We start from the raw sequence: 12,629 nt of genomic DNA on the forward strand, positions 1-12,629 counted from the left end.
CTTGACAGTCAGGTGAAAGAATCTCACGCACTTCATAACACAAGGGAAAGCAGCACACCGAGAGCTACCAAAAAGGACTGTTTTGTTCCATGATTGAGTCAATGATTGTTCCATAAATTACAGGCCCTAACCCAGATCGGGGTTCCAGCGTGCTAGGTGCTGTACATGCACATAGTGAGAGACAGGCCCTGCTCAAAAGAGTTTGTGATTTAACTAGGCAAGCCAGACAAAGGGTGGAAGAGGAAAACAGTATCACATAAAGATATTTAGGTACTGCACTCCTGTTGAAACGAATCAGGTACCTGGATATGTTGAGGATTTGGGGCAGAGTGACTTGCCCCTGGGTGGGTAGCAGCAGAGGTGGGACTAGAACTCGGGTCGCCTGACTCCCAGTGCAGGACTCTGTCTGTTCCCACCTCAGTCTGTTCTGCTGACTAAGCAAACGGCATGGCCTTGTGATGTGGGCACAGGGTTAGGAGCCAAGGAGTCCCGAAGTCTAATCCGTGGCTTCTCCTGTGTGACTTGGGGCACATCACCTCTCTGAACCTCAGACTCCCCAGCTGTCAAAGGAGGGAATAACATCAGAGAATGGGGCTGGCAGCTTGCTGCGTGAACGGCTATGAAGTTCTTTGAAGATGGAAAGCTCCCACACAAGAGCAAATGTATTGACTCTGTGCTTCATCCATCCCTAAAACCTTCCATCTATGGATCTCTAAGCACTTGATAAATACGAATGAAATCTGCCTCAACGCACCCTTGTTAATTAGGTCAGGATCAATATCCTCATTTTAAGGATGGGGAAACTAAGGCACAGAGTGGTGCCATGCCGAAGGCACCGCAAGCTTGTGGTGGAGCCAGGGAGAGAAGATATTCTGATGGCCGGTCAGCTTTTCATCACAAGACCATCCTACCCTGTAAGAGCACATATGGTGGCTCTCTGACATGGAGCTCTCTTACCCGGGGTTGCAGCTGCATAAACCCCATTATATCCCATCTCTTTATGGCTCAGCTGCCGTTGAAGTCGAGGTTCAGTGATGCAGGATCAAGCTTTATGTCCCTGAATTACTTGGCTCTTAGGAAGGGGGTGTGAGCAGGTGCCGTGAGCGTTGAAGGGGTCGTCCGTGTAGTGCTGCAGGGAAGCTGCATTGGCCCAACGTGCTCACTGGGAGTTCTGGCACTGCCCGTTCAGCAAGGACTGCAAAGCGAAGGTGGCCAGCTCCTCACATCACAGCGGGCCAGGGACGTGGTGGTGAACCAGGGCTGGCCTTACCATGAGGCGAACTGAGGCGGCCGCCCCAGGTGCCAGACTGTGTGTGAGGGGGGGCGCCACTAGGGCCCAGAGTGTAGAAGATGGTGTCTGCTGCTGGTGCATATGTATTCTCTCTGCTCTGGATGCACAGAGATGGTGGAGTGCTGGGCTGGAGGAAGGAGGGCACAAGAGACATAACAGGCAGGCAGGAGAAAAGGTGAGAGGAAATAACAGAAAGCAGCAGGAGCTGCAGGGGGAGAGAGGAGGAGGAGCCTCTTATGTACCTCTCTAGCACCCCCAGAAGCCTGGACTGATTAACACCTGCTTCTCCGGGAGCTTCCTGTTTCCTGCTGCTTCCCTGAACCCACTTGAGGAGAACAGGCAGCCAACTGAAGTAGTAGGAGCCAGTTAGGCCCTTAAGACGCTGATATCTCCCCTCACTCAGGCCTTGCTACCAGCCTGCTTATTTGTCCCCTTCAATTGAGTGTTGAGAGTCACTCTAGCTGGCACAGAACAGCAGTCATGAGTGAAAGAGGAAAACACCCCTCTGGGGCAACATTCAGAAAAAGAAAGAAAGCAAAGGAAGCTTTTCTATCTAAGCAGGAAGGAGCTCTGCTGAGATACACAGACACAAATGTTCACGGTGAGCCTTCCGGCCCCAGGGAGGATGTGAGTGGTGAGGAGATGCCTGATCTTCCAGTTAGTCAGAGTGCAGGTGACCTGGCAGCTACTGCAGCATCCATATCTCCATCTCAAATGGATGTAACCATGCACATTCCCTGAAGAAAACTGTAGATCAGAGAAGAGTGTGGTGGAGGCGCAAGGAACAGCTGCTGCTGAGTTTAGTTCCTTAAGTCTAGATGATCCAGGACTGTGGACCCACTTGATCTGTAGCCTGAGGGACTTCCTTGTACTGCATGGGCCACAGCAAGTGAAAAACTTCATATTCCCCAAAGACAATGAAAATAGAAGTTTCCATGCAACACATTACTGGAGTGAAATCCCCAATGGTGACAAAGTGGAGAGGCCATGGCTTATGTACTCAAAAACCCAGAATGCTGCATACTGTTTTTGTTGCAGACTCTTCCGGTCTAATGTTCCAGCCACATTGGAAAAATCTGGCATGCCGTGAGAAGGCAGCAAATCGCCAGAGAACATTCCATAGGTGGAAAGAGCTTGAGATGAGACTAAGGTTAGAGGCCACCATAGATGATCAGCATCAAGAGAAGATTGTATCAGAGTCTCTTTACTGGCAAAATGTTCTGAAAAGGCTCATTGCCTTTGTGAGAATGCTTGCTACCCAAAACCTCACCCTGCGTGGCACGTCAGATCAGCTGTATGGGCCAAACAGTGGAAACTTCCTTAACATTGTGGAGCCTGTCAAACACCTATCAAAAACCAAATTGGGAAGATAGATGATGCCATAGTTGCCATTATGGAGGATAATGCTATGACAGGAACTGTTCGTGGGAGAACAGTGGCAGGGGGAAATGGAATCACGAGAAAGATACATAACTTCAAATTTCTGTGTGGGTTAGTGTTGTGGCATGACATACTGTTTGAAATAAATATTGTAAGCAAGAGGCTCCAAGGTGTTGACCTTGATATATCTGGAACAATGGAACAACTGGACAAAGCAAAGTCATACCTACAGTCTTACCGATCAGATGAGGGATTTCAAAACGTTCTGAAGAGTGCACAGAAGTTGGCAGAGGAACTTCACACTGAAGCTATTTTCCCACCCATTCAAGAATACAAGAGTCACCGAAGAAGGAGACATTTTGATTACGAGGCACGGGATAATCCCATAAGAGACCCCAAACAACAATTCAAAGTTGAATTCTTTCACCAGGTGCTAGATTGTGCAATACAATCAGTTGAATACCATTTCATGCAGCTCAAGGAACACAGCAGTATATTTGGGATGTTGTAGGATATTCCAAAACTCCTCACTAAACCTGAAGAAGACCTACACCAACAATGCACTAGAGACAGTGTTGACACATGATGACATGCGTGATATTGAGGCGAGTGATTTAGATGATGAAGTGAAAGCCCTTTCAAGATACATTTCAGCAGGATCAACTCGAAAGGCTGTTCTGGAATATATGTGCACAAATAAGATGACCGCCCTCTTTCCAAATGCTTTTGTTGTTCTGCACATACTTCTAACACTTCCTGTAACAGTTGCCAGTGGAGAACGCAACTTCTCCAAGCTGAAGTGAATAAAAACATATCTACGCTCCACAATGACACAGGAGAGGCTGGTCGGCCTTGCAACCATCTCAATAGAGCATGAGCTGGCCCAGACCGTGGACCTTCAGGAAGCAGTTCAAATCTTTGCAACCAAGAAGGCACCACTTTGATTATTCAAACAGATAAAAACGCCAGTGTTTACTATGCTGACAAGAAAAGTTACATTTGCTGTTCAGGAGTTTGAAAGTTAAGTGTTACTTAAAATTTTTGAACAAGGCATTTTAAATTGTTAGTTCTCCTTTATTGCAGTAGGTAGCAGAGCAGTACCATGAGAGGAGTAGAACAGGAAGAAGGCAGAATTGAGACCTTTCAAAGTTTTGGCCCAAGCGAGGGGACATGGGGGAGTCATTTGAGCTCCCTGCCTCAGGTGCCAAAATGTTGTGGGCCGGCCCTGAGACCAGGTAGGGGTGAGTCGGGCACTCAGGGGAGGCACGTGCGGATCCTGTCGGATCCAGCTGGATAGAGTATTCTGCTGTTTTTATGTGGTAGCATTGCAGTGTTCAGTTAAAGAGCTGCTGCCCACCACCCCAGTGCTGGCTGCATTTCAGTAGCTAGTAAAGTGAGCCTTACTGTCTACTTTTCCTACCTCCATAGAGTCATCGTGAGGCACAATTAACATTGGTAAAAGGCTTTTGGAGTCTCTGGAGTAGAGCCCAGGTCCCCTGAGTTCCAGTCTCATGCCTCTCCCCTAATCACCGGGTTCAGTCTGCTGGGCTCACCTCACACTCTGTCTCATAGCCCCTTTGAAGCAAGAAGAATTTTTAAAGGGGAAGCCCCTTGCTCGGTATAATGTCACCAGAGCAAGGCTGGTTTCCCTAGGCAGGGAAACCTGTTGCTGGGCCTCTCAGACGCACCATATCATTCATCTCATTGATTTGATTTATTGTTTAAAGGGCCCTTGACAACTTGTTTCCCTCGCCACCAGAAAAGGAAAGGATTCGGGCTGGAAGGTCAGGCCTTTACTTCCTGGAGATCTGCGCAGCGTCGCAGCCTGGCGGCTTCGCCCCCACAGCGACTGACATGGGAAAGCAGGCCTCCGACTGGCGCAGGCCGAGCTTGCTCTGCTATAAACTGTGCCTTAAAGCCTGGATTTTCCCACGTCAGCCGTGCTCAGGGCCGAGCTGAGGTACTTCACTGAGCTGGAGAGTGGCAGCCAGGGGAAATCTCTGTTCTCTCTCCCTGTCCATCTGTTTAGGGCGGTTTGTTGATTCAAGTGCTGTTACCTCATTTGGGGATGTTAGTTTTAGATTCCTGCCAGTGTGGGAACCAGATTAGCTCAGCCCGTCAGGCCCTGTCAACTCCAGCCAAAGAATGTAAAATACTCTGAGGGGCAGGGAGGTATTGGAGCAGATGGAAACCATGGGGGACCAGCAGGTTCAAGAGGCTGGGAATGAGGAATAGAGATGTTCGCCTCCGAGGGCAGCAGACCCCCCAGTGCACGTCAGGAGGGACTGAAAGTTGTCCCATGGCTCTTTGGGAGCCTGTAGGTGGTGAGCCTGGGGGTTTCTAGTGGAGAGGCATCCATAGCCACCGGCAGTCATTGGAGAGGCAGCAATGACCAAATGGGCCATGGAGGTAGGACCATCCTCTTGCCCATCCAGGCAGCCACTCCAGGGCACGTTAGAGCAGAGTGATTAAATGACACTTGCAGATGACCAGAGCCCTTTGGTCTCCTGGGCTGACCCATCCATGGCCCCACAAAGTCCTGAGGCTTCCTTGTCAGACGCCTGGCATTGGCCAGATCGGCCACACATCAAAGCAGGACAGGGAAGTTGTGTTCCTGTGACTTGAGGCCTGTTTGCCAATCCCTCGTCTTTGCAGAGTTCCTTGGATGGCGTCAGCCAACTGCATTGACTCCATGTGGGAGCAGTGAACTCTGTGTGGCGTTCTGTGCGTGGGGTCCCCCTCTGGGTCCCTCAATTTGACCTGTGAGCTGCACCCTGTCCCTGTTTCTCATTCTTTACCCTCCATTTTCAGTTCAGTTCTGGATTCTGTGGGCCCCCTCTTCACCTGAGGGGGCCAAACCTTCCATTGCTTGGGTGAGTCCCACGCAGGGTTTAAATAGGCCAGCGCCCTTCATCAGTGCTAAGTCACATTGTTTCTAAAGCCCTTTGCTTCATGACTCTCGAAAAGGCCCACTAAGTGCTGCAGAATTAGCCAGCGGCTAGGGAGACCGATTCCTGCGGCATTCAGCATCGTGTCGACAGGCCTTTGGGAATGTTGCAGTACTGGCAACTTCAAGAGATCAAACCCCAACAAGGCAGGAGGACAGCATGAGATTTTTTTTAAAAGACGGTATTGTGGTTTTTTGATCTATCTTTTGATTTTTGAACTCCCCTTGCCCAGCCCCAGCGTGGGTCTGAGAGACATCTAGGGCCGCTCACTCTCCCAAATGTACTGGGTAAGGGGATTTGCCCCCCCACTGCAGGAACTCTCACCCCAACATCCCCCCATCCCCTGCCCTGCAATTAATTCTGCCCCTGACCTCCAAATCAGTCCTGTCTCATCCTACTTCACCCCATCAGTTCTGCCCCCAGCCCTTGCCCCATCAGTTCATCCCACCCAGCCCCCTCTGTTCCTCCTGTAGCTCTTCACCCCCTCTCCCAGGCCTGGGGGGCTGCAGTGGGACCCCCTCTCCTCCTTCCAGGCTGGGTGCTTCCTGGGACTCTCCACCCCTCCCCAGGGAGCTGCTGCAGGGAAGGGGAGGAGCAGAGGCACCGTCCTGTCCTGGTTGCTCACAGGAGGAAGGAGAAGAGCTGAGCTGCTGGGGTCTTTAGCTCCCTCCTCCCTTGGGGTTGCCCGTTGCCCTGGGGAAGGGGAGAGAGCTCTTTCTGCAGCAGCTCTGAGGGGTCACTAGAGGACGGGAGCGGCTTGCATCAGCGGAAGCCCGGCTCTGGCCCCAACCAAAATCCCGTCATTCCCGAAAAAAATCATAAGCGTTGGCAACACGGATGTTAGCGCGGCTGCGCTTGCTGCTCCGGCCCAGCCAGCAATGGCTCTGCAGGTCCAGGCTCATTCGTAGCAGCCAGGGCGGGGAAAGACCAAGCCTAGAGAGTGGGTTCGGTTCCCAGCTCTGCTACAAGTTGTCTGCGTGACCTGGGGCAAGCCACTTAGGCCCAGCTCCTCAGCAGCATGTGGGTGCCTATGGCCACGAGGTAGGTGCCTGCGGCCACTTTTTAAACACCGCTGACATTTTCAAAACTGCCACCTCGCTGCCATCTAACCCTGTAGGCTCCTAAATCCCTATGTGCACCCACGTCTCTGCCAGTCGGTTTTCACAAAGTCGCCCGAGCCCTGCCCCTGCCCCTGCCCCACAGCTAAGGAGCTGCTCAGAGCCCTCGCTCAAGCCAAACCCCCCACAGGCCCCAAAGTGAGAATCTCAAGCTAGGTGGGGGAACGCCTAGCTCACCAGCAGGGCTCCATCCTGTCGGCACGCTCTGAGCCTGCCTAAGACCTGTGAGATCCCACAGCAGGAGGTGCCAATGGCAGGCACGGCTCTGCCTGTCCTCACCTCTTTCCCCAGGCTGGCGTCATCTTTGCTGTCTGTCCCTCAGCAGGAGGGGACCTTGATTTCCTTTGTCCCATTGCCAGGGGACTGCACGGGGCAGGACTCAGCTCACGGGGTGTCTGAGAAAGCAGATCTCGGAGCAGCACTGATTTCCTCAGCACGTTCAGCTGAACACGCCGGGTCACGGACAGGAGGGATGGGAAAGATCCCTTCGAACATAGAGCCTGAAAGGATTCAGTTCCCCTTGGGAGCCGGGAGCCGGCAGCCAGCAGGCTGATACTCACTGATCTCCTCTAACAGTCACAGGGTCCCCCCAGGGATGGAGCAGGCCCCACTGATTACAGTGACATCATTGTCACGTAGAGAGTCGGATACAAGCAAGTCAGTGCCACCTACTCTACTTCAAGTTCTTATCTGAACCCCCGCCCCTGGGTAGCTGAGCACCTCACGTTCTGTAGAAGTGAGGTTCTTACCCACGAAAGCTTATGCTCCCAATACGTCTGTTAGTCTTAAAAGGTGCCACAGGACCCTCTGTTACTTTTCACATTCTGTAGTGGATTTCCCCTCACAACGTGCCTGGGAGCTAGGACAGCGCTAGGAGCCGGGGTGCGGAGGCACACGGCCCCTAAGGGGAGAAGGTTTCCAAAAGCACCAGTGGCAATGAGTTGCCTGGTCCTACGGCGTTAGGTGCCTAACAGGTGTCTTTGGAAAACCTTCCCCTGAGCCACTCACCCCAGGGCCCACAGAAAGCTGCAGCCAAACAGGGACTTGGAGCCAGAACTCCTAAGTCCCAGGCTAGCACCCGAAGCCCTGGAGCAGCCATGTCCCTGGTAATGCCAGGTGGGAGAGGGAGAAGGAAGCCAATGCTAGTCCCCCCCTCCCCTCATCCCCACACACCCACACACACACACACACTAGCATACCAAGCCGAGGCCCTTTTCAGGGTGAGGCAGGGGCAGATGTTAAGGGAGCACAAAGGGTTGTGGTTTGAGAGGGAATTTTCAAAGGGGTCATTTAAAAAGATAATGAAACGATTAGCCGCGTCCCATTGTGCCTGTCGTTAGCCAACGTGGGGACCTCCCGAGCGCCCTGCCTCCGCTTTGCTGGTTCCGCTCACTGCTTGCGCCTTGTCTTTGCGTTGTCAGCTCTCAGGACAGGGTGCCCGGCCCTCCTGCGTGTGCTGCGCCTGGCCCCCCGGGATTGTGCCCAGGAACAATCGCTGCTAGGGCCCTGCTTCGACCTGTGGGCAGGGCTGGCTGGGTCAGAGGAAGGTGGGAGGAGGAGCTCGCTGTGCGATTGAAGAGCGAAAGGGCAGGAGAAGGGCAGCACCTGGAGTCTCATGGAGCTGAGGCCAAGGGCCCTCGTCCCCGCTGCGGGGCTAACAATGCAGGCGAACTCCCTCACGCAGGCGGCTGGGGAACGTTCCTTCCTCCGGAGCATGTGCATCCTGTCACTGCCACGGGCACCTCCTCAGCCGCTTCGCAAATATTTAGACAAGGAGGGGCGAGGTTGTTCCTTGGGAGGTCAGGGGTGCAGAGGACGGGAATAAAGCAACTGTGCTCTTGGTGGCTGCGAGCCCAGGGGCTTAGCAGAGAGCCTGGGCTCGCCTCTCCACGGGAGCGGGCTGAGGACTCAGGTAAAGGAAGCATCAGCTCCTGGGCCACTGCTGTGTGGCTAGGCCTGGCTCCTTCTAGCCCAGGAGTTAAAGGGAGGCCTAGTGAGACGGCTAAAGGGAAATAACTAAGAAGTGAGGGGTTAGGGAGATCGGCTCTTCTGGGCTCACACTGGCTGCCCCCTTCCCACCTCACTGTCCCCTGTGCTCGTCCCCAGCAGCATCACAGGAGCTCATCTGCTTCCCCGACTGCCCTAGTAGGGTGTGTTTTGTGGTAGCACCTAGATGGCAGGGCCCCGTTGTGCTGGGCTGTGTGTGCGCAAAGAACAGAGGGACGGTCCCTACCCCAGAGAGCTACGGTGGGAGCCTAAGGTCAGGCAGTGACTGGAGACAGACAGACGGGGGAGCAGGACGTAACAGACAGATGATGGGGCTTAGTGAACTGAACCACAGTCACAGCACACAGCTGCCAAAGCGGTGTTTGTGATCCACTCCCCACCTCAGCCCTCCACCGCACCGTTCCAGGTGCTCCCGGGCGCCCCCTTCTCCCCCGGGCTCTGCCCCCCGGCTGAGCTTCCCCTTGCACCGTTCCGGGTGCTCCCGGGCGCCCCCTTCTCCCCCAGGCTCTGCCCCCCCGGCTGAGCTTCCCCCTGCACCATTCCGGGAGCTCCCGGGCGCCCTCTACTCCCTGGGGCTCTGCCCCCCGGCTCAGCCCCCCTGCACCATTCTGGGAGCTCCTGGGTGCCCCCTTCTCCCCTGGGCTCTGTTCCCCAGCCCTGCCCGGCACCATTCCAGGCCAGGCTCGCTGGCATTCCTAATGCTCTCCACATGCTGCGCCCCAGCTCAGAAGTCCCCCCCGCACGTCCCGCCCTGTTGCTGCCGCACTGTCTGGCACAGTCTCAGCTAGGCCCTCTCCAAAGGGGACGGTCTCTGCTGGGGTTTCCATGGGGGCTGACGGCGCCGTGGGTTATAACCCTGGGGTGCAGGGCAGCCCCCCTCACAAGGCAGGGGGAGGGTAGTGACGGGCCGGAGCACGCTGCAGGCTCGCTGCCGGGGCTGGCTCTTTGCTTGGTTGTTCATTCGCCTGGGACTGGCGGCGGAGGGGGGGTGCGGGCCGGGGTGGGGGGTGGGGGTTGTCTGGCCGGCCTGGCACAGCTCAGAACCGGGTACCTGCATAGCACATGCTCAGTGTCACAAGTTCAGCCATTTGCTCACAAATCCCTGTGGGATGGGAGCTGACCGGGGCCCTGCTTGCCTCTGGGGCTTGGGGCTCTTCATACAACATCCGTTGGGCCTGTTCTCTCTCGCAGGGCCCTATTTACCCTGCCCTATCCTATCCCCTGGCTCCCGTCTCGGTAATGGCACAGCCCAGCTCGTTTGAAGCCGCGGCCAGGGACGTGCAAGCGTGATCTGGCTCCCCGCAGCCCTCCGGGGAGTTGCTATTTCTGTAACTCCAAAAGCTGCAGCCCTCAGATAAGGCCGGCCGTGCCCTGGCGAAGAACTCCAGCCAACTGGATTTGGCTTGGGATAAAGAAACTACTTCGAAACTCTTCCTGGCCTTGGGGGCTGAGGCACAAGGCGGATGAAGAGGGGAGGCGGCGGAGGCCGCGGCCAGGAGGGACGCTCATGGGCCCCATGCGTGCAGCCTGAGCAGCTGGGCTCAGCAGAGAAAAAGCCCCGAGCAAGAAGCCCACTGCTGCTCAGCGAGCCGGTGGTGTGGTGCCCGTCAGCGCTCAGTCTCCTCTGGGGTTATTAGGCGAGACCAGAGGGAGACTCGTCCCATGTTGACATGGGGAGGGAAGCAGCCAACGTGGGTCATTGCCTGCTTTGCAGGAGGTGGAGGTGGGGGGCTAGAAAGGGAGGCAACCCTGTGATGCCTCTTGGGGCACCTGGGCCTGAGAGCCGCCTTGTTACCCCCTGCCTGCCACGGGCGGGCGTCTCAGCGAAACGTGCAGGGGATCGCTGCCACCACCAGCTTAGCAAGCCCTCTCTGGCCTCTGCCAGCACTGGCTTCTCTTTGGCAGCAGGGATGTCCCAGTTCCTGAGTCCCTGCGAATCGTTCTCCTGTGTTATCCAGCCCTGGCGGCTTGCAGAGATCCCAGACGCTGTGCCGCCCAAAGGAGCCGGGGGCCCCAGTTTTCCCTTAAATCCCCATTCCCGTAAACCCCGCAGCACGTGCCATGAAGTAAAAGACGGTTTATTTAAGAAAGAACCGAGAGTCAGCGAGAAACAACGAGAGGGGTGGAAACATGTCTACAATACAAAACAAAATCATAACAACCCAGCCTTGGGGCTACACCCTTTCCTAGTTAATAAAGTAGGTTCCCCCCCGCCCCCTATACACTGAATTAGTCTTTTGTCTTTATTCCCAGCCAGGGCCATCCACTGCCTGCTATAATGGTTCTTTTCACCTCCAAGTGGTTTCAATTGTTTGCAGCTGACTCTGGGGGTTTTCCATTGAACGTCTTGGGATGGAGCGGGAGGGGTCGACAAATACCTTGCTGGCTGAACAGGGCTGGGTGACACCTGCCTTCTGCCCAGATACATTATCCTCAGGTGACTAACTTGTACGCCAAGTCCACAAAGCAGACGTTCAATAGCAATACCTTATTAACTAGCGTACATACAGCTCACCCTGATTACGAATCCAGACCCGTTAGGAGCGTCTCTTTATGGGTAAATACCCTGTGAGACCGTTTGGTGTAGTGAGTTTCTCAGTTCTGAGGGGAGAGGTGGTTGCAAAGAACAGGGCACTCTTTGCCAAGGGGTTGCTGTGTCACAAACACCTTATTGGTGGCGAGACCATCCGCAGGATTCCCCAGGCAGGAAACTGTTGCTGCTATTTTAGCGTCTCAAAAGCAAGCCCCCGACCATATTCTTGTAATGCCGCGGAAGCTGGCCCAGTGGTTAGGGCTCTAGCAAGGGGTGTGGGAGACTTGGGGTCATTCCTTGCTGGCCCGCAGACCTTGGACAAGTCGCTTAGCCTCTGTGCCTCGGTCCCATCCCTGTTGTGAGGCTAAAACCATCAACGCGGGGGGAGGATAACAGCATTAAGGACTGGGAGATGCTCAGGTACTACAGTGATGGGGGTGGGGAGGTGTATAAGTACCATAGAGCGATAAATTAAATCTGGCCTGACCTCCATTTCAAAGGCGTCTGGGCACGGTAGCACTGCCTCCATCTCTGACCTGGAGGTACCACCTCTTGGGACAAGAGGGTTGTTCACACTCCGCTGAGGCCACCCACAAAAGGACCAGTTCGTGCCCAGTGCTGGTGTGGGGCTGTGATGTAGACACCTGCCCTCTCCCCCCAGACCAGGGCTGAGCACCGTCACACTCATTGCACTACAGTGCTGGGTTGGATTTGACCTGGGGTGCTGGACCCAGGCAGACCTGGGGACCAGAAGGTTGGTTGGAAGCTGTCTCTGCCGGCTTAGCTGATGTGCGCTTTCTGTCCCTGCAGGACAGCCCCGTGGATCCCTCCCTGCACAACATGCTCTGCAAAGCCGTGAAGGCCACGTTCAACCAGAGCCGAGACATCTGCACCGTGAACCTGATCGCCACTGGGAACCCACCCAACAGGATTGCTGTGCTCGGTGTTTCTGTGCAAAGTGAGGCCTGCTCACTACCCAAGGGCTTTGCAGGACGGGAGGGGGGGAGGGGGTGTCTCACTGCTGAAGACCTTTTAGCCTAGTGGTCCCAAAACTGGTGTGCCCCTTTACAGTGGCATGGAGGAATGTCTGGTGTGGGGGGGAGGCAGCAGCCTGGGCCAGCCCCCCACGGGGGGTGGAGGGCAGGGAGGGGCACCACCCAGCCCCGCTCTGGCCGTGGCCTCAGCCATAGCCGTGGTCCCAGTTCCACTCCCAGCACCCAGCTGCAGCCCTGCTCCAGGCCCTGGCTCAGCCACCAGCCCCTGCTGTCAGCCCCGAGCCCGCATGCTTGGCCTCAGGCCTCCGCTCTTGGCCCCAGCCTGGCCACAACGTATATATATATATATGTGTGTGT

General features: G+C 55.1%; 1 protein-coding gene across 1 annotated transcript in view; it reads left to right on the top strand.

Annotated features, from left to right (window-relative positions):
• PODXL (podocalyxin like) overlaps nt 1–12,629 on the top strand; it is a 93,196-nt gene that overhangs the window by 62,558 nt on the left and 18,009 nt on the right. Inside the window, exon 5 of the mRNA XM_065552938.1 lies at nt 12,088–12,235. Within this exon, the coding sequence (XP_065409010.1) occupies nt 12,088–12,235 (148 nt within the window). The remainder of the gene's footprint in view (nt 1–12,087; nt 12,236–12,629) is intronic.

This window comes from Chrysemys picta, chromosome 1, assembly GCF_011386835.1.
Source record: "Chrysemys picta bellii isolate R12L10 chromosome 1, ASM1138683v2, whole genome shotgun sequence".
Lineage (NCBI taxonomy): Eukaryota > Metazoa > Chordata > Testudines > Emydidae > Chrysemys > Chrysemys picta.